This window comes from Crinia signifera, chromosome 2 (assembly GCF_055691185.1).
Source record: "Crinia signifera chromosome 2, ASM5569118v1, whole genome shotgun sequence".
Lineage (NCBI taxonomy): Eukaryota > Metazoa > Chordata > Amphibia > Anura > Myobatrachidae > Crinia > Crinia signifera.
This window is the reverse complement of record NC_139218.1, coordinates 84131332-84154663: the sequence shown is the minus strand read 5'-3', so window position 1 is coordinate 84154663 and position 23332 is coordinate 84131332. Positions and strand designations below refer to the sequence as shown.

Sequence of the window (23332 nt, the reverse complement as noted above, 5' to 3'; positions counted from 1 at the left end):
AAATGGCTGCAATTTTTTACAACAAAAACATGTTTTTCGTCTGTGCTTTATTTGAGCCCAGGCGAAAATTCGGCACAGAGATTGAATTGGGCAAATCTGATTCGCACTAAAAATGTTGCATATATTTTGCCGGTGAAAAATTCGGCAATCATCAATTACTCCCCCTCCCCCCTTGGAGACATTGACATACTTTCAACAGCCAGGGTGGCAAATTCTCCTATACATTTTAATTAGAAAAAAAAAACTTATACATAATTTGCACAAGCATGCAGAACACTGATCCTTCCCAAACTCTGTAACCGAGACAGGCTGATCGCTGCCGGAGCAGACATCACACCATCCCTGAAAACGCTTGGGCATGTGTGCTATTTTTCTGACACCCGGAAAACAGCATGTGCCACTGCCCACCCAGTAAAGCTGGCTTCCTGTCAGTCAAGTTGCCACGGGATTGTGATTAGATTCATCGCTGACTTTCGCCGCTGTTTGGCGTTGCACATGCATACTGCAATTCATATGCATTGACAGTCGCTGGATAATGTAAATTTGCAGAACAGAGATCAGTTCTAAATAACCCCTCAGACCCAGATTGGTTTCTGCATTATGATACCAGGTACAAAAAATGTGCCTAAATAGTAATTTTTCGACTGTCAAAAATCCAGCACATAATTAAATACCACTGAGGAGGAATTGAATTAGCTGTGATAACTTCTTTCTGTGTTCAAAACAGGCTTTTATCGCAACTCACAAAAAGTGTCTATTCAATTGTCCGCAAGACTTTACAAGCAAATAATTCTTCATAGGTTTTAACACCACCTCCTGCGCAGGTGAAAAGTTGAGGAAAACCCCTATTTAAAAGGGTAAAAATGGTGGGACTTAAGCCTCATATGCACTAGGAGATAAAGTAAAAAATATCGCTCAGAACGGCCTTTTTGAGCAATATATTTTACTATATCGCATGTACACCGTATCTAGTTACTGATGTGTGCTCTCGTGCATGACGACCCACTCCCTCACCCTGCATATTCAGACGAGGGAGCTCCTCATTAACAACAGCCATCCCCTCCTCCCTTTTCCGCCGGCATCAGCAAGTGTGTATGCACTTGCCAATGCCAGAACCCCGCCAATATTGATGTCAGTGGGGATCGGCTAGTGCAGTGGTAACCAACTCCAGGCCTCCAGAGCTACCAGCAGTTCACATTTTACAGACAACCTAGCTGCTGCAAAGGTGCACTCATTACCACTGACACATTTTAAAAGATCCCCAGGTGGAGCAAATTACTTCACTTGTGATTCTGTGAGGAGACCTGGAAAACATTAACTGTTGGTAGCTCTCGAGGACTGGAGTTGGCCAGGCCTAGTGTGTAGGGCCCTTTAGTTCAGAGACACTGGGACATCCTCCTTATTATATCCCCTTCATTTTGCCATAAAGAATCACCTAACCATCATAAGGAGGCAACGCTTATTTTTTATAGACAAGCACAAGCTTGATCTTACCATGACCGTACTAATTTCACAGACGGCCTTTGGAGCAAGCTTTCAGGCAACAGACTGACTTCTTGAAGTGTGTTTGCAAGTCGAACTGGTAACTCCTTCCGCAAAAAGAGGTAAGATGTTTTTTCGCAAGCATTGTTCCGCCCTGCAAGACCATAATGTGGTTAAAAATAAAAAGATTTTGGACAGATTAAAAAATAGTTATATTTTCATAAATGACCAATGTCACCAGTTAGGTCAGCGATTATTTTAGGTAAGTCTGGTTAATATTAAGTATGTAATGTAACCAGATATGACCAGTGTATACTGTATGTTGTTTATAAAAATAAACCTAGGCTCTAAATAGATGCATAAAGTTAATAGGTACATTACATGGATAGTGTACAGGGGATAAACAGGGTGTGATATTAACTATTGATATGGTCTATATTCAGTAGAAAACATATGGAACCGTGTGTTTATACAGCTTGGACACCACCACAGGGTCGGTATCGCAAGAAAAGATAATCTGTGCAGGCATCTCAATTTTGGCTACAAACTGTACAATCTAGTATAAGGTATTTCTAATATAGCCTAAATCGTCCATAGCCAAAATTGTACCGTGTCAATATCGTTGGTTCTGGGCTTCGGGGAGTTCAACAGAAAATCTCATAGTCAAAATTGTACATTGCCAAAAATCGCCCTGTGTGGTGTAATGGTTATTATATCATATCACTGAGGTCTTAAATTTAATTTCCTGACATAGGCATCTGTGTGATGCTTGTATAAATTCCATATTTCCCTCCACCCCACCAAAAATATGTTGTTCAGTTTGGACCGAAAAAAAAACCTCTAGTTCTCGAGATAAAAAGTCAATCGGTCAACACCAAAAAGGTCCACATGCATAAAAGGCGTCCGTGACAAGAGGTCGACATGATCAAGGCCAACCTTGACAAAAGGTCAACATGGAAAAATGTCAAAACAATAAAAGGTCAATATGTTTTTTTTTCGGTGTGTCACCTGAGCATGTGAACCCTCCAACTTAGGCCCTTATTCAGATCTGATCGCAGTACAAATTTGTTCTCAACATGGGCAAAACCATGTGCACTGCAGGTGGGGCAGATGTAACATGTGCAGAGAGAGTTAAATTTGGGTGGGGTGTGTTGAAACTGAAATCTAAATTGCATTGTAAAAATAATGCAGCCCGTATTTACCCTGCACAGAATCAAAATAACTCACACAAATCCAATGGCATAAGATCGCCCATGTTGCCGGGAGGCAAGATTAATGTTGATGCCCCCCCTCCCCAATAGATAGATAGCAAGAGAGGGAGAATGAGATAGGGGGAGCAAGGGAGAGAATGAGAGTGATAGGGAATGATAGAGAAAGAGAGAAACAAGAGAGATAGATAGAAATAATATAGAAATAATGTAAGGGGAGAGAGGGGGTGAGTCAGGGAAAGTGAGAAAATGAGCAGCCCTCACCTTAGCCTGGAGCCATGGTGAAGGAAGCCACAGGACCTGTCCTGCAGTGAGTGCAAAACCTCCTGTGTCTCCAGGGCTCTGTGTGTGGCCTCCCACCAGCTACTGCACTGCAGCCTTCCCGCCAACCTGTTCTTAAACCGTCCGCAGGCAGGCTGCATATTAAAATTTTACTGGACAGCCACTGCCACACTGGAGACGGGGGTCCAGGGAAACTTGCTCCCTGAGCCAGTCGGCATTTGAAAGAGCGGATGTGCCTCTTCAGGGCTTAGTGCCCCGGCGGCGGGAGCCTCCATTGCCTCCCGGAGTTTCGCCACTGCACAAATCTCTCTGCACGTTACATCTGCCCCACCTGCAGTGCACATGGTTTTGCCCATTTTGAGAACAAATTTATACTGCGATCAGATCTGAATAAGGGCCTTGGTGTAGAGCGTACCCTTGCATGGTATATTTGGCTCGCCATGCTTCAGGCCAGCTCAGTACACTTTGCCGTTCCCAAATGGAGACCACGTGGATGTTAAAAGTAAAAACAAAATGAAATTCAAAAAATTTCCTGAAAACTTATGCCGTGTCGAGCATTGTCATGTCGACTTATTGACTGTCTATCTAGACACAAATCGACCTATCATTTGGATACCGTCCATGTGATAGGGAATACAGACTGTAAATGTTACTAATCTCCTTAGAGCAGGGTCCTTTTCCCTCCTGTTCTCACAGCCTACTTCTTGCATTTCAATTACAGCTCTTATCTACGTCTTTTCTCACCTGTGTTCTATTATCTCTGTCAATGACAGCCTTCCCCTGATAGCAGGTAGACAACTCTCCGGCTTCCCTCCATCTCAGCTGTATTGTGTATTATAATAATTGTGCTGCTAATTGTTACCTGTGCTCTGCCTTAGTTCTCCAGTTACTGTTATGTTTAGTTCTTTGTACCCTTTATTGTTCTAATGTGTGCCATACGTATGGCGCTGCGAACCACTAGAGGCGCCTTATAAATAAAATGCCATAATAATGTGGGCGCTATACAAATACAATTTTACTGATCTAAGGAAGGGGGGGGGGAGTGGGGATCTGGGAAGAAGAGAACAAAAAGGCTTTCATGAACATAACAATTTGTGAATCACCATGCAGGTGCCATTTTGAAACCTAGTACTAAGTGAGCGAGGCCCAGCGGGAACCATTATTTAACTGATAAATTGTATGGCAAATTTAGGAAGAGCGTGCAAATAAGAAATACAGCATTTTAAGTATAATAAAGCACAAGAGACAAGTCAGTTATGTCTTATGCAGATTAAACTTGAAAAAAATAAATTAAGAAAATGCTTGCATTCAATATATAACAACCCCGTGATTCGCATATGGAAACGGACTTGCACAATAAATCCTCTTTCAATACCTGCCTTGATGGAAATATAAACACTACACTAGCCCACATTGCACTTACTTTATTAAATACCCATTGCTTCCAGCATCAGACCAATTACCTTGACATTATAGTGGTCGTTTGAATAAAACACTCAGGTTAAGTATTTACTAAACAAGTCTAATTCTGGCTGGATTTCCACTATGTTGGCAAAATTTGCTCCTTTCTTTCCCTAATCAGAGGTTTCTTTCACACCCAGCTCTTTAGCGGGAGCTCTATACTCTGTGCCTAATGTAACACGTATTGAGAAGATTCCTGCTGAGGGTTACTTCTATTATATTAGGTCATTACATGTTTTTTTTTTTAAACAGGAAAAATATACTTAAGACGCTTTCAAGAGAATGTGTCGCCTCCACTACCCTGAAGTTTTTACACAAATCATTGTTGTACCCTGCAAAGCAAAAATATTGTAATTCCTTTAATAGGTATGCGTTGTGCAAGATTGCGGAATGGTCAGATTATATTAGAGCAATCATGCCTATTGGTGGAGCAGTGATCATTTTCAGTGTGGGCAACTTGGCTCATATGGACAGATAGGAGTCTAAGGCATAAGATATACACACGCTAAACAGAAATGTGTTACTACAGCACTCCTTAAAATATATTCGCAATACATAGATCATTTACAAGAGTCGGGTCTTCTCCTAGGCCTGGAAAGTGGGAAGAAGTGTGGAGCTATGGTAGCGGAAGAACCATAAAAAGGGGCAGACTAGATGGGCCAAATGGTTCTTATCTGCCGTCAAACTCTATGTTTCTAAGAACAAAAGGTGTGGCAGGCTGATCATTATTCATCACTTTACTAGATACGTTTCTTATGCCTGGCCACCAGCATCACATAATAAATAGAAATTCTCTAATCAGTCGTCATCCTCATCAGATCTCACACTGCAAGATTCCTGGGCAGAGAAATCTTTTGAGATCACACCCTGATGCCATTGCTATATGACCCAAAGGCTTAGATTGACACTTCACTTGCACCAAGGCCATATTCAGTAGTTAACTACCAACATGAACTAGGGAACTAAAGTGTGGCATAATATGTATTGGGGCACTGTGTGACATAATATTAACTCTGGCACTAGTCACTGGATGGACATAGGCACTATACAGCATAAAATGAACTAGGGCACTACTATGGGGTGTTAAATGAACAACAGTTGCAGAGAGGTGTCTCTCTAAAAGCATTGAGGCAGGGGTCCCTTTAAAATATTGCTATGAGGCAGTGACGTGCGATGAGGTCCAAGGCTTGGGAGACACACATTGGGGTGGGTCTGAGTGCTGGGCGGCTGTTTCACCCCTACTCAATGCACACATCCCTACACTACGTCATGCGTAATAGCCAGGTTAATGACATCACCCTAGTGGTGTGAGTAAACTGGTGGATACTGTCTTCTGGCTGAGGTCCCCTTGTCCCTACACTTTGTAAAAATAAAAATATATGTTGCTTGTGCATTGTCGATGGTGGGAAACCCTCTGTTAAAGTCGAGGTGCATACACGCCATTTTACGACAGTATGGCCGCCATTTTGGTTCGCAGAGTTGCGCAAATAAAGTTTCCATACCCGAGTCTGTGTGACAAAGTGGACCAGAAGAGTAGCCATACTATTACACATAAATTCATAAGAACATACTGACACTAAATAAAATATAGTTAAAGGTTTAGAACGCCACACATAGCTTAGTTAGCATTGCATACATCTGTCTGTATAGTGTTTAGTACCGTTCCGTTACGTTTCTTATGCGCAGTATTCCGGTCATTGCGAATATTTCGCAATATACACGGCCCGATAGTTATGGACATAATCCATATTCCCAGGACAGTTTCTGTTGAAAAAGGTATAACAAAGGAATCCAGATGTAACCGGTTTCTACTGCTATTTACGACCCCTGACGACGAAACCAACAAACAAAGAACTCCAAAAGTTCACTCCCCTGCACCTATTCAAACCAGGTGCATCATTTTACCCCCAATCACAGAGGACCTGACATACGACCCCCGACCAATAGGAATGGCCTTTGACCTCCCCCTTCTGACCCTATAAGATAGGTGACCCAGGGCGGCCTTGGTCACTTCGGCACATCTTCCTTACCCTGACCTTCGACCGGGCTATAGTTCAACCCTGAACGATAGCGAGCTCTGACCGGACTGCGCTGCGCATATTTGATGAGGAGACGGTAACGGTTGCATTCACGGTATTTATTCTTATTATATTGTTGGCTGATTGTATCCTGTATCTGTATTTTCTTCCCCTAGTAGAGCCTGTTTATTATACTCATTGTTAGACTTTGTATCATTTGTTATATCTGTATTTTCTATTCCTGTAACCCCCTGTTGTCCGTTAGGGACTTAAATACATCTTTTTACGGAGTTCCTATCTCCTTACTTCTATACTGTGGTTGTGTCTGTTTATTCGCATAGCGATAAGGTATATTACGGACACTGTCCTAAAAGGTATATTCGCAGATTAGAGTCAGAGTACTGCGAAAGGATCTCTTAATACAGTATTGGTTCTTTGGTGTACCGTACACTATAAAGGTACGCTACGCTGCGCTACGCTTTGTTCGCACGTAGCCAGATATAAAGGGTACGCTGGTTACGGACATAATACGTAACCTGCGCTTTTCACTTATTGTTTCTTTGGTCATATTTAATCGCCATTAACAATTGGGGGCATCGTCCGTCCGTTTCACTCTCTGGAGCTCAGTACCAGGCGCGCGGCTTGACCTATACCAGCAAAAGGGTGGAAGTATTTATTATCCATTGCTGGATAGGCCAGGTCCGCGGCGGTGCGGGGTTCGAGAAGTGCTAGCGTTGAACCCGAAGTACAATAAGTGAAACATTAAGCCACGTGTTTTAAAGCATATCTAAGTGTTTAGTAAGCTGTATTTCTGCCTGCCACAAGTAGTTTAACGGGGTATAGTGTCTTGAGTTGCTTGTTTATTACAGTATATGTGCCACGTGCGATAAAGTTCGCACACGTGGAGACAAAGGCCTGTGTTTTATTATAGTACATAGAGGATCCCTTCTGTGCAAAACTATAACTTTTATTGTTAGTTACTGCAAGACCAGAGACTCCGCCACGTGGCGATAAGTTCTGGGCCTTTTTCAGTAACGTAAAGCGTCTATTGTGTATTACGCAAGGTGCGCGCGCATGTGCTCACATCGGGGAAATTTTCGCATCTTTGTACGTGATTTACGGATTAAGTGCGGGATTTATTTCGCATCTTGATACGTAACTTTCGGACGAAGTTAAGGGATTTATTCCACATTTAGGCGCAATTACTGCGTATAGCGAAACTCGAGCGCAACCTTGCAAATACACTATAGATCACGTGGGTGGCCGATTCATCGGCGGCCTGTGAACAAAACACACGTACACACGTGGCTGTTCACTGGCACTGCACATGCAGCACACATAGGAACTCAAAGGTGAACAGTATTAAACCACTAGCTTTATTTAAAACAGTATAGTAATATACTGTGGATAAGGCGGTGATTAATAAGAGAAAATACATTTTTTTCTTTTTGTTCATTTTTTCATAAACAAGCAACACAAGCATTATTATAATAGATTCCTATAGCTATTTAAAAGGGATTTATGTGAGTGTTTGGGGAGCTCTCAGAAAAGTAATAACCCACCGGTATCTACTAGCTGTGAACGTCTATTCCTGTAATTATGGGTAATAACGGGTCACGCTGTGATAACGTGCCAGTTAGGGAGGAAGCGAGTCGACCAAAAGGATCGGCGGCTTTCATTATGTGCTGTAAGCACGGTGAACGAGCAGTTGTTTACCAAAAGAAATGGAAAAAGATGACACAAGGCAGCAAGTTAGAATTTCCCAGTGTTGGTAGCTTTGATCCAGAAATCTTATCGGCAGTAAAAGATGAAATATGTCTACTCTCCAGTCGTAAGAAGAGAGTGAAGCACATAGAAATTCTTAAATTGTGGCAGAAGGAAGGACAGGAACAATGGGGAATCAGATGTCTGGCAGTGCCAGATACAATCAGCCACAATAAAAATGCAACCGCTGCCGCAATAGAATCAGCTCCCCCACCCCCATATGTGCCGAAGGGGTTAATGACTAATAAGCAAGACATGAGTAATAATGTAACCGTTGCTAACTTGTACCCTGTCTTATCCCCTTATAAGGAAACCCGAGAGGAAAACGAGCAGCTGTTGGCACTGGCCGTCTCCCATGCAATTAACATGATTGAAGGAAAGGCTGAACCAGCAAAACCTGCTGCTGGGGCCCCTGCACAGGGAGAGGAGACGGCTAATGCCAACAGCATAGTCATGGACTCAGGTAAGATAGCACCACACAGCACAGACACAGACGACTCCCAAGCAGGTCCCAGTTATGCGGATGTGGTACAAACATACCCTGTACGCACACTGGAGGTTCCCTATGGTAAGGCAGACAGAGAGGGTGTGATACCTACCAGGAAGATGACCATGCTAAACCCATGGACACGGTTAGAGCTGCGGTCGATCATTACAGATTTCCTGGATCCTAGGAAAGATCTGGCATTGTGCCGGAAATTTGTAAGGGATCTGGGAAACTCTGATGAGCCCACCAACAAGGATTGGAGAATCATGTTGAGGGCCTGTCTCCCCACTCACATAGACATCCCGAAATTCATTCAGGATAGTGGACTGAAAGTGGACAAGGAGATAAATGATGAGATCAACCAGGAAAATATACGCCTGATCAATTTACAATTGGGAGTATATTTTCCTGCGGCAGTGGAATATAGCAGGATTTTTACCATCAAACAAAAGGATGGTGAATCTGCTGCTGATTATTTCACTAAGGCCTTGCTGGCGGTATCAAAATACACTGGTGTCTCTGAGCCTAAGGACGACCCCCACCTGAGGGAGATGATTGTCTCTGTGCTGGTGGAAGGGCTTAGAGAAAACCTGAGAGCCAGAGTCCAAACTTCTTTTCCAAATTGGCGTGGAATGACAGTAGATGCCCTACGGGAATCTGCTGTAGACCACGGCCGTAACATCAAGAAGCACAGAGAACTGCAAACTGATAAACTGATGATGGTTAGCATCCAAGCTCTTACAAATGCCCCAAATAAAGCTGCATACCAACGAAACACCAGGGACACAGGTAGAAAGCCCATTATTTGCTACAACTGCAATAAGGAAGGACACATTGCAGCACAATGTAGGTCAGGAAACCCCAGGAGTCACAGAACACATAAGCGAGACTGGGAATCTCACCAGGGTGAGACACGGAGATACCCAGCCCCTAGACAATGGGAGGAGACAGACAGGTCACGCAACATGCCTCCTCCCCATTTGATGGCTGACACTGTACTAAGGGCAACCCAGGTAAGACAATAGGAAACGGGTCATACCTGTATCCTACAGCCAGTTAGACTAACACAACACCTTAGAGAGGAACCTCAGGTGAAGGTTGATATAGCTGGAGTAAGGCAAACCTTCTTGGTTGATACAGGGGCGGCCAGATCTGTTCTCAACACTCCTCTTCACTTGGGTTTCACCGACCAATCAGTAGCAGCAATTGGGGTAACAGGAAAAATACAACATTACCCACTGACGAAACCAGCAGAGGTTACAATCGGGCCTCTGCATACCAAACACTCTTTTCTGTTGGCTGCAGCGGCCCCGACTAACCTCCTGGGTAGAGATTTACTATGTAAAATGGGATGTGTCATCTATTGCACCCCCGATGGGGTATTTCTGGACACTCCTAGAAATCTTACACAAGAAGTGCAAGATATGCTGGATAGTCCTCAGAGGCTAATGTTGTATTCCACTGTTGTAGAGTCAAATCCATCTAGGGTAGCTGAAATTACAGCACAAATACCGAGTTCCCTTTGGACTACAGATGGACAGGATGCTGGGCTGATGGCAAATGTAGCTCCAGTAGAGATCCGTTTAAAAGAAGGCAGGATAGCCCCAAAAATACCGCAATACCCTTTAAAACCTGAAGTTGAGCTAGGAGTATACCCTGTGATCCAGCGATTGCTCCAACAGGAAATCCTAGTTAGAACTTCCAGCACAGCCAATAGTCCCATCTTTCCTGTAAAAAAGAGCGGGGGGAGGGGCTACAGACTAGTGCAGGATTTAAGAGGGGTAAACAAAGTAGTTGAGAGCCAATTCCCCGTAGTGCCAAACCCAGCTGTCATCCTGATGCAAATCCCACCTCATTGTACTCATTTCACTGTCATTGATTTGTGTTCTGCGTTCTTCTCTGTCCCTTTACACCCTGACAGCCAGTATCTGTTCGCCTTTACCTACAGAGGAGTACAGTATACCTGGACACGACTCCCCCAGGGATTTATAGACAGCCCCAGCATCTTCTCCCAGGCCTTGCATGATTGTTTGCAATCCTTTCAACCCATGAGTGGTTCGATACTTATACAATATGTTGATGACTTATTGTTGTGTTCTGAGTCACTGGAGTCATCAGTGGATGACACTAGACAGCTGCTGATGCATCTCTCAGAGACAGGACATAAAGTATCAAAGGATAAGCTACAATTATGCCAGACCAGGGTTAAGTATCTGGGCCACTGCCTTACCCAAGGGCTGAGACACCTCACCGACGACCGAATCCAAGCGATTCGAAACATGGCACTGCCACAGACCCAGCACCAGATCCGTACGTTCCTAGGCATGTGTGGATACTGTCGCAATTGGATCCCAGGATTCTCTATTCTGGCATTACCACTACAAGAGATGGTTTCCTCAACTAAGCCAGACCGGGTCTCTCACACTGAGGAATCTGAGCTGGCTTTCGAGGAACTAAAGGTGAGCCTAACAAAGGCCCCAGCACTGGGAATGCCAGATTATGGGAAACCCTTTGAGCTGTACGGAACGGAATCAGCTGGGTGTGCGGCAGGAGTACTTGTACAAAAACATGGTGATGCCAACCGACCAGTAGCGTACTACAGTGGCCAGCTGGACACAGTAGCACGCTCACTCCCAACTTGCTTACGAAGTGTGGCCGCAATAGCACAACTAGTAAACAAGAGTGAGAACGTGGTGTTGGGACACGATTTAACTGTTCATGCTCCCCATGCTGTCTCTGCCCTCCTAAATTCTGCCCAAACACGTCATGTGTCCTCAGCACGGTTCACCAAGTGGGAACTGGCGCTGATGGCCCCAGTAAATATTACCATCAAAAGATGCAACACACTAAACCCAGCCACATTCCTCCCTCATGTGCCCTCCAAGGCACAAAGGGTGGAGGGTGATGGGAATGTTGCTGAAAATGGTAAAGCAGAGTTTAGTGAGAGTGAGGACAAACATGATTGCATGACCTACCTGAATCAGACCTTTACAGCACGTCCTGACATAAGCGACAGCCCATTAAGTGAGGTAGACATAACCTTATTCACTGATGGTAGCTGTCATAGACAGACGGAGACGGGAGAGCTGTGCACAAGCTACGCGGTAGTAGATGGAGAAGGTATTGTGGAAGCTGAACCCTTGGGACCACCTCACTCAGCACAAGTAGCGGAACTGGTGGCACTGACCAGAGCATGTAAACTGGCCAAAGGAAAATCAGTTAACATATATACCGACTCCAGATATGCTTTCGGAGTAGTGCATGATTTTGGAGCCCTATGGCGCCTCCGAAATTTCATGACGGCGGCTGGCACACCAGTGGCGCATGCGACATACATTAGGAGACTTCTGGGAGCTATCCAGCTTCCAGACAGAGTGGCTGTTATCAAGTGCAAAGCTCATACATCAGAGAAGGACCCAGTGTCACTTGGTAACAGCCGCGCTGATGAGGCAGCGAAAAGGGCCGCATGCCCTGTAAATATTTTCACCCATCCTACAAACCTTTGTACACTGAACATGGTATCCACATCCAAACTGATAGACATGCAGAATTTGTGTTCCCCACAGGAAAGAGCAGTATGGAAGTCGAAGGGATGTGGCCAAGAGTCCACCGGACTTTGGAGAGATGGACACGGGAAACCAGTGGCCCCCAGAGCATACCTTCCTAGTCTAGCCGAGGCGGCCCATGGGCTGACACATCTTGGGAAGGAAGGTATGTGCAAGCTGGTAAAGGCCTACTGGTGTGCACCAGGGTTCGCTTCTCAAGCAGGTAGAGTGGCAATGACATGCCTCACCTGTTTGAGGAAGAACATTGGAAAAGCCATCCCAACAGAGCCATCCCACATCCCTCCTACAGAAGGCCCTTTCCAGGTAATACAAATCGACTTCATACAGTTACCACCCTGTAGAAATTTGAAATATGTATTAGTATGTGTTGACATGTTTTCCAGCTGGGTGGAGGCTTTCCCCGCTGCCTCCAACACTGCTACCTTTACAGCAAAGAAAATATGTCAGGAGTTTGTCTGTAGATATGGTATCCCAAAGGTCATTGAGAGTGACAGAGGCACTCATTTCACAGGAGAGGTCTTCCAAATCATGTGTAAACTCCTGGGGATTAATAGTAAACTTCATACTCCATATCGTCCCCAGGCGAGCGCCAAAGTTGAGAGAATGAATGGTACTATTAAGAACAAATTGGGTAAAGTTATGGCTGAAACAGGGTTGTTATGGCCAGAGGCATTGCCTATTGTGCTGTATAGCATTAGGACCACTCCCAGGGCTCCGCTCAACTTGTCCCCCTTCGAGATATTGTTTGGTCGGCAGCCACACGTCATGATAGACCCACAGGATGATCTCAAGTGTAACAATGAGCTAACTGTACAGTATATCCTAAAGCTAAACAAACAGCTAAGGAAACAACAAAAGGAGCTGAATTTATTAACACCTGATATGCCTACCGAGAATTGTCATAATCTTAAACCAGGAGACTTTGTTATGATCCGAAATTTTTTACGCTCAGGTTGTTTGATAGACCGTTGGGAAGGACCGTACCAAGTTTTGTTGACCAGCACTACATCAATTAAAGTCGCAGAGAGAGAGACTTGGATACATTCGTCCCACTGCAAGAAAGCCAGTAACCCAGAGTTCCCGAGTGCAGAGAGCGAAAGAGAAGAAGTGTCGCTAGAAGCATTGTTCCGGGAAGACTGAAAGGCAGCCAAGGTCGAGCAACCTGAGCGAGAAAAGGTCCAAGAACAGAGCAAATAAAAGTATCCTGGTAGAGATGATGGAAGGACTCCAAGCAACAGGTTCACAGTTGTACATCTATTTCTTTGTTTTCTTCCTGTTTCCTCTTCCTCATTCAAGGATACTCGGTGGCTGCCACATTCTAGAGCGATCGGAGCGGAGTTCTGACAGTGTAATAATGGACCCCGATATGGGTGAAGTAGAATCCCTAAATCAGCTTGATACTTTACCCATAACAGGAGAAGGTAAAAGGTATGAGGAAAACGTAGTTCAAGGGCTATGTGATGGGTTATTGTCTGGAGAGTACTGTGTCTGTAGATATTGTCAACCGAAAATGGAAGAAGAATGCATCCAGCGATGTCAGTCGACAAGTAAGGCAACTACAGGCCGACATCCCTTGAGTGATTACCACTCACTAGTGGGTAAGGTCTTAAACCAAACAGAATGCTGGGTGTGTTCACAAGTGCTACATAAAAGGAGTAGTGTAGGCCTAGTCCCATACCCGCTTAATATTTCAGAGATAAGCGTATTAAATAAAGGGAGGCCACTGGATAAGAGATACCTGTATACCAGGTCCCCTAGTCTTAGATTACACCCATACCAAGTGGATAAGTCCCTGGTATGTATGAACTTCTCGAGTTCCAGAACGATTGGTACTTGGGAAGTGACATGGCACAACCAGACAATAACTTACTCCCAGCGTCCAGATGGAGAGCCCATTGATAAGGAATTATTGTTAAAGATCCGAACCAGTGGGAGACACTATAAATATGTCTACACGGTGAAGAAAAGTAAATTGATGGCCGGCAGAGTATCAGCCGGCTACTGTAATATGACCCTACAGCCAGAAACCTGTGAGGAACAAGTCAGGGAGCAGGGGACAGGAATGTTCTTATGGATAATGTGTGATAAAATCATGAAATACTCTGTCCCTTATTTCCTCCCTGACGACGTTTATTATATTTGTGGTAGAAGGGCGTACAAATGGCTCTCCATGAACTACGTTGGAATTTGTTATCTAGGTCGAGTGTTACCTGAAGTGATGACCCTCACACATGATGAGATGGTGAGCATACACAGAGGTATACCTCCTCCTTACACTCATACCCACTATGATCAAATCCACAAAAGGGATTTAACAATCAAGAAAGAACCCCTAGCTTCTGAAATGATACACGAGTCGTTCGGTATCCAACTCCTCATCGCATTAGATATCACCCATACCGCCAGAGGAGTCATAAATTTTAAGTATATACAAGCATTAGCCAGCTTGGTAGATAACATCACTGAGATTTATGATGACACTTTTAGATACACTGGGAAGGAGTTACAAGCGTATAAAAGAGAGCTAGTCCAACATCGGATGGTGTTGAACTATCTGACAGCTATGACAGGAGGATATTGTGTCACCCTCTCTACACAGTTTGGGGTGAAATGTTGTACATATATCACCAACAATACTGAAGACCCAGAAGAAATCATCGATCATCGGATGGATGAGATTCTTCAGCTTAAATGGGAATTTAGAAGGGAACACAATATCAGCCTGGCAGAAATAGGTAACAAAGTTAGCGAATGGACCTCCTGGTTGAATCCAATGCACTGGTTCTCTGGTTTAGGAGAATGGGCGCAAGGGATCATAGCAAACATAGGAAAACTCCTTCTCTGTATCGGTGGTGCCATCATAGTCTTCGTGCTACTGTTCAAATGTTTAAAGGTGGTGACCCGGGGAAAGACAAAACGTACAGAAATCATGAGTGTAAGAACGAGAGATGCAGAGGAAGACCAGGGTTTGGTATATGACCCTAGAATCGAAATTACCTCCCTTTAAAGAAACCATATTTGTGAACGTGTATATGTTGTAACCTCCCTTGTTTTTATTTTTATCCCAAAAATTGTACATTATCCTTCGTCACCCTGAGTAGATTGTTCGATAAATGCGGTCCATCGTTTATCCATGATCCTGGATCGGCCAAAGAGCAGATGGTTTACTCCCCTTATGTGTTCAATTCACGGATCCTAATTTCTCTGTTAGGATTATGAATTTCTGTATTGTTGTTTAAAATGTTTTGTATTGTAACAGTTTTATATTTACTGTTAAAGGGTGGACTGTTAAAGTCGAGGTGCATACACGCCATTTTACGATAGTATGGCCGCCATTTTGGTTCGCAGAGTTGCGCAAATAAAGTTTCCATACCCGAGTCTGTGCGACAAAGTGGACCAGAAGAGTAGCCATACTATTACACATAAATTCATAAGAACATACTGACACTAAATAAAATATAGTTAAAGGTTTAGAACGCCACACATAGCTTAGTTAGCATTGCATACATCTGTCTGTATAGTGTTTAGTACCGTTCCGTTCCTTATGCGCAGTATTCCGGTCATTGCGAATATTTCGCAATATACACGGCCCGATAGTTATGGACATAATCCATATTCCCAGGACAGTTTCTGTTGAAAAAGGTATAACAAAGGAATCCAGATGTAACCGGTTTCTACTGCTATTTACGACCCCTGACGACGAAACCAACAAACAAAGAACTCCAAAAGTTCACTCCCCTGCACCTATTCAAACCAGGTGCATCATTTTACCCCCAATCACAGAGGACCTGACATACGACCCCCGACCAATAGGAATGGCCTTTGACCTCCCCCTTCTGACCCTATAAGATAGGTGACCCAGGGCGGCCTTGGTCACTTCGGCACATCTTCCTTACCCTGACCTTCGACCGGGCTATAGTTCAACCCTGAACGATAGCGAGCTCTGACCGGACTGCGCTGCGCATATTTGATGAGGAGACGGTAACGGTTGCATTCACGGTATTTATTCTTATTATATTGTTGGCTGATTGTATCCTGTATCTGTATTTTCTTCCCCTAGTAGAGCCTGTTTATTATACTCATTGTTAGACTTTGTATCATTTGTTATATCTGTATTTTCTATTCCTGTAACCCCCTGTTGTCCGTTAGGGACTTAAATACATCTTTTTACGGAGTTCCTATCTCCTTACTTATATACTGTGGTTGTGTCTGTTTATTCGCATAGCGATAAGGTATATTACGGACACTGTCCTAAAAGGTATATTCGCAGATTAGAGTCAGAGTACTGCGAAAGGATCTCTTAATACAGTATTGGTTCTTTGGTGTACCGTACACTATAAAGGTACGCTACGCTGCGCTACGCTTTGTTCGCACGTAGCCAGATATAAAGGGTACGCTGGTTACGGACATAATACGTAACCTGCGCTTTTCACTTATTGTTTCTTTGGTCATATTTAATCGCCATTAACACCTCTGACTCTCCCCCATCGATGACAAAAGTATTCAAAATGGGCCATAGACTATTGATTATTTTAAATCATCTGCATTTACATGGGGTAATAGGAATGTAATGCCAACCAGTAATGCATATATTGAAATCCTACGTATACCGCAGTATGTGGTAATATTGCCTTGTATTAATTACCAAGTAATATATACTAAGGGCCCTGACATTTGATGACGTAAACCCATCTGTTTGGGGTCCCTTAATTATTTATAGCCAGGTTGGGGGAGATCTTCCCCCATGCCTGGACTAAATACATTTTCTATAGTGCAGGGGGTCATGCGAAAACACTGATTCAAAGATACTACCCTCCTTTCTGGGAGGAGGGATTGGGAATTAAAGTCCCTCTCCCCATCCTCACTATTTCATTAATTTTAATTAAAAAAGTGATGTTGGTGAGAATCCTTCTGGTCATTGTCTCCCGCTGTGTCCTCTGCAGCAAGTCATACACTGTCTCATTGAGAATCTGTAAACTGCCCTTGGTAAATTAGAATATAAAACGCGTTTAAGACAATGTAGATGCAGGTCAGTGGGGGCAAGGTATGGCCTCTAGTGGATCACAAAGCCCACACAGACTTTTATATTGAGCATACCCACCCAAAAGCGGGAAGGCCATGTAAGTAGGGAAGAAAAGAGCTTGCTTCAGGTGGTAGAATTATGCATCAGAGTTACTAGGACAGAGATGCCAGGGAAGTATAAGCATGTGTAATTTGCAGAGAAGTGACTAATCTGGCATTATCATATTTTTGATATAATTGTATTCAGTGTATGTATATATATATATATATATATATATATATATATATATATATATATATATATATATATATATATATATATATATATATAGGAACCTGCTGTGTGGTCCATACAGTGTCCCCATCTACTAACGGATGTACCTGATGTTTAACTCCTGAGGAAGGTCCTTATGGGACTGAAACGTATACGTTGAGTATTACTTTTGCTTTGCTGCATATGAAAATGTCAATACACAGTTAATTTTATTTGCATTCACCAAAACACCTGGAGAGTGAGTCCTTTTTTCTTCTATATACATGAACTTTTTGCCCAAGTTCTGGATATCACCCTGGGAGTTGCTTGCTTATTGAATGGAGTGCAATGTTATACTACAAATATATATATTTTTTTTCCATGTTTTCCGCTTTATTATTGTTGTTGTTTGTTGCCTAGCAATGTTCTGCCCTCCGGCAGTTATATGGAGCGTCACAGTCCCGGCGGCCATCTTGTGACTGGCGTTTGTGTGTCTGGGGAAGGATTGGCGGAAGTGCAGCTGTGAGGCTGGCGCTTCCGGCGGTCTGTACGCAGCACACTCACTGTCTGAGTTAGCCGGGGGACATAGGGAGACGCATCCATAACTGCTAGCTGGACCCGAGGGATGCCCGCAGCCATGAGTGTCTTTAGAGGCACCCTGGCGTTGTGGGACGCTCCCATTTCCGGCAGGTGAGTGCAGACTTTGCTTGATTGGGGCGGGGGGTGGGGAGGGATGGGGGTGTGCTTCTGTGTATATATTGCCATTTGTTTTATATCTCTGTGTGTGTGCTGTGTCCATCCCTGACGACGGGGGGTAACCCCGAAACCGTTGGAATAAAGGACATTTTAATTGCAGTCTGCTGAGTGCCGCTTCCATCCTTCCCTGTACCTGTTTGCCCTTTCCCAAGGATTTGGACTTACAATTGAGGGCACCGCAGCATTTATCCTTTTAAGGTAATTTATCAGCATTACATACATTGAGTGCCGGATTCAGTCCATATATATATATATATATATATATATATATATATATATATATATATATACATACATATATATATATATATATATATATATATATATATATATATATATAAAAAGGGTACGTGAAACACCAACTACTTGCCTAGGTAATTTAACTCCTGCTGAGGTTCTGGGAAAACCAGGGGTGTTGCATAATACAGACCTACGGGCAGACCAGCTGGCATGCAGGGTATAAAAGAGCCAAACGGTTTGTTTTTGTAACAAATATGGCAAACACAAAGAATCATTTATTTTGAAACTCCCAGGCAAGCATCGCACAAGAACACACTGAAGTACACCCACCATTAATCTGTTTAAGCAAATGTGAACCAAAGGCGAATTTTACATGTGCTGCCTGTAATATACAATATGCCCTTCATAAAGGAAGGTAGCACTTTTCACTTAAGTAACAACATTAATGCAGTAAAGATTTTGTAACATGCGAAGTGCAATTTCAATGTACATTTAAACATGCCCTTGATGCTTTAACACAAGGAATCTTCTAAATCTACTGTACATAAAATACAATTTGTACAAAACTCAAACTTATAAAAAAAGTAAGAAATTACATTGCTTCCCTGTGAATTACTGTATGTTTTGGGGTAAGAATAAAGGGGCATACATATGGAGCGATTTTGTCTTGTTTTCTAAGCAATCAGGCTAAAGGGGCCTACACACATGGCGATTTCTGCCAGCGACTTAAGCTATGCTAAGTCAGGCAGTTCTACGCCTCTGTCACTCAGCACACAGAGCTGACAGCCCACACACACAGCGGGGGAGAACATTGGTGACCAGCGAGATTGATGGACACTGCTCATCAATCTCGGCCAGCGATAGCGACGCGCATCGCTGTCGCTATAATCCCTACACACACACACCGATGTAGGGGCGCTTTCTCAACGACTTTGCCAAACTAAGCAACGTCGCTTAAGATGCGTACACACGGGGGGAGATATATTGCTTGCAATATATTGCTGAGCAATATATTGCCCAGTGTCTCCTTTTCATCAGCAACCAGAGATGGTCGCTGATGAAAAGAAACCTCTGCCGGGGGAGCCGCAGAGGTAATTAGCTGGTCGCAGGAGCAAGCTCATACAATGGGGCAGAAAACAGGAGCGCGCACCCGGCAATTTTTCGCTGGGGCACACTTCCATCACTGGCAATATGGTCGCCTGCGACCATATTTCCAGCGATTATAGCCCCTATCACCCCCTTGTGTACACAGCATTAGAAAATGCCTTAATATCGGCATGTGTGTAGGCCCCTTAAATTGTTTAGAAAGTAAGCACAGATCTCTCTGTGTGTATGCCCAAGTGATTATCTCCTGCTAACAAAGTCAGTGCATGCAGTCAAAATCTAGTTAAATTGCTTAGCAAGTGACTGCAAATCTCTCTGTGTGTACAGAATGATCGCAATCTCTCTTTTTGAACCACTACCCGGCAAAATTGCTTAGCACAAATCTCTGCATGTGTATGTGCTCCATGGAAGATCTGGACACCAAGAATTCACCTACTCTAAATAGCTTAGCAAAATTGCTTAGCACACATCTCTATGAGTGTACGCCCCTTAGTGTGTATACACACATAGAGATGTTGCTAAGCAATTTTGCTAAGCTATTTAGGGTAGTCGATTTCCCTATGTCCAGGTCTCCCATGGGGAGCACATACACATGCAGAGATTTGTGCTAAGCAATTTTGTTAAGCAATTTTGCTTAAGCCAAAAATGGCCGGGTAGTGGTTCAGAATGAGAGATTGCAATCAGAATCTCTCATTCTGTAACACACAGAGAGATTTGTAGTCACTTGCTAAGCAATTTGACTAGATTTTGACTACATGCACTGAATTAGTTAGCAGGAGGTATTTAATCTCTCAGGGCATACACAAGGAGAAATCTGTGCTTCCTTCCTAAGCAATCTAGTCAGATTGCTTAGAAAATAGCAAAAATTAGCTCGGTGTGTATGCCCCTTAAGTTTTCTTGCAGATGTGATGCGCTCCACTTCACTTACCCAGGGAAGGGAATTTTTAGGAAGTCAGCTATTGGTTCTTTAAGCTCACCTTAGATATACAGTATATTCCTTGTGTATTTTTTTTTTTTTTAAGTAGCCACTGGTGAGGGAGATGGACTACAAACATTCTTTTTTCCCTGTTCTCCAAGTTTTGGACTTTGCTTTTATAAATCCTTGAAGCAGCCATTTTATAACAGTTACAACCTAAAATGTACACTTCCATATTGCTAGCTCACCTCATATTCCATCAATGATCTTTCCCATCAACTGCCAAGTCCATTCTGTTTACCTTCCTCAATGGTTATAGCCTTCAGGCCACTCATTACTCGTAAAAGAGAGGCCACACAGGACGAATCCGACAGAGCGGGGACTAGCAGAACTGTGCTGTCTGACTCAACCCTTCTTTAATGCCAAAAGTTTTATCCAAAATCCCCATTAGAAAAGCACTTTCTGATCACTGTGCTAGCACCTTCCTGTGCCGGCAATGATTGCCATTTCCCTTCTATTAGCAATAATGCTAGCCAACAAATAGTATATTACCTAGCCACTTACATTTGAATCACTCTGCCAACGTTACAGACCTGTAACACTAAATCACACACAACTGCAGCAGAATTCTTTATGACCTGTAATTTCTTAAAAAGCTTTTTTCAATTCTATTTATTGAATTCTCTAAGCACATAGATTCCCCCCCTCCGCTCCCCCTAACCACCCAAAAATTGCCATGTACAATATATGGTTAATTAACATCACTGTTGCAGAGCAATTGCAAAGCACGGTTACAATCACTTTCTAACGCTCTCTAATCAATGAGTCCGGTTCTATTTTCTGACCATTTTTTTTTTATTTCAAATGTTACTCCTGAAAGGTTATTCTTACCGTACAAGCGGATACAAACCTTTTTACAATGGCTTCTACAAATGTTTAACCTTTATACAGAGAATTACAACGTTCAATATGTTCACATATCACACCAGTTTGAAATCGGTTAGTAAATCTGTAAAACATGATCCCTTTAAAACAGAAATTAAAAGACTGATTAATTCTGAATGATGATACTGCAGATCTAACGCTTAGAAATCGTTTCTAAATGATTGCTAGTTCTAGATGTTGGCCTAGCAGGATTTTAAGAATTTAAATGCGCTGCGAAAAATACACAATAGGATAGTGGGTGACAGCAGGCGTTGACATTCTTAAATATACTGTATGTGCTCCTGGGCAGGGCAGCCGAGAGGCATACCAGGCCTGGGTAAAAGTTTAGAGGTGGGGCCTAATCATGGGAGGCGTGGCCACCTCCTACTGTTAGGCCACACATAGAAATGTTTAGATGGGGTGAAAAAAACACCCTAAAGTCGAGGGGGGGGGGGTGTTATTGCCCCCTCCCCTCAACAGCACACACCTACAGCATGTGCTGTGCTCACAGCAGGCTCAGCATGAGCTCTCACGCTGTCAGTGAGACGCTTCAGATCATCATGGCAGTTTTATCCAGTCTGACCCATGATTTTGTTTTTAATACTGTATGTTGGAAAACCATTAGATAGATAGATAGATAGATAGATAGATAGATAGATAGATAGACAGTATATCCTAAAGTCAGTGCTAGATGTCAGTCTGCCACAGCTGCCTATTCTCAATGAGCCTGATCTAGGTAGAGGGTTCCAAACAAAATAAATCTTCAAATGGATGCGTGTGCGTGTATATGTGGGTAGGGAATATAGATTTTAACCTCCACTGGTTAAAAAATATTCTCTATTACATTGCTGCAGAATACTTATGTGTGCACTACATAAAATAACTGGTAATAAATACAATAAATAATACTGTACAAAAATAAAAATCTCCAGTAGCTCCAGATGGGTCTTCTGGGTCTGATGATCATGTGATGGTAACTTTTGATGTCCTCCAGCAGTTCCAGTGGTGAGTAACAGTAGCCCCAACCCCAATCCTAACCGTCCCCTCCCAAAGGATTACCTATAATGCCTAATGTAGGGTACACACCACGACGACCCGCTGACGATGCACATCGTGAGCGGGTCGTCAGTGTCTCGTCCGACCCGCTCACGGTGACGCGGGGGGCACGACCCGCTCACGATGTGCACCGTGAGCGGGTCCGATCCGATGGCGACCCGCACCCGGCTGTATGGTCGTTCTTCAGATCCTACCTGCAGCAGGGGGCCGCGCATCGGATCAGGATCGGACCAGAACAGGGAAAAAAAGGGCCCAATCTACCTACAATCTACATTCAATTGGTCGGAATTGGATCTAGATTGAGGGGATCGGGCCCTAGTCGTCCTGGTGTGTACCATGCATTAGTTAACCCACTACAACTTAATATTTCCAAATTTGTGGTTGACAATTCCACAATGTCGGCATCATTTCTGATGACTGTCATTCAAAATAGTATTTAAAAAAAAGTAAATTACATTATGGCATTTTTCAGCAGCTCCGTGTATACGCAATTTACGTATGCATGTGCTTTGAGTGGCGTACTACAGTGCATGCGGATTGCAATATAATATGTTATAGCTGGCAAAGGCCAGAAAAACACAAGTAACTGCATCGTATATATACTGTATATGTGTATATACATATATATGACTAAGCACATGACTAAGGTGCCTTACAGCACGAAACAGGCTTGTCATGCAAATGACCTTAATGGAGGAGGACTGGAGAATGTTCAACTTTATCTGCTGCTAAGTATTCTTTTACTTTTTTGCACGGCCTCCTCTTTTTGTATTTTTGTCACTATGCACTTTAC

At 43.3% G+C, this 23332-nt stretch overlaps 1 protein-coding gene across 5 annotated transcripts in view; it reads right to left on the bottom strand.

Annotated features, from left to right (window-relative positions):
* The window catches only part of PDK3 (pyruvate dehydrogenase kinase 3), a 77871-nt gene that overhangs the window by 21829 nt on the left and 32710 nt on the right, over nt 1–23332 (bottom strand). For all 5 annotated transcript variants that reach the window (XM_083172517.1, XM_083172515.1, XM_083172513.1 and 2 more), the window contains exon 3: nt 1495–1636. In XM_083172517.1, coding sequence (XP_083028643.1) covers nt 1495–1636 — 142 coding nt within the window. The remainder of the gene's footprint in view (nt 1–1494; nt 1637–23332) is intronic.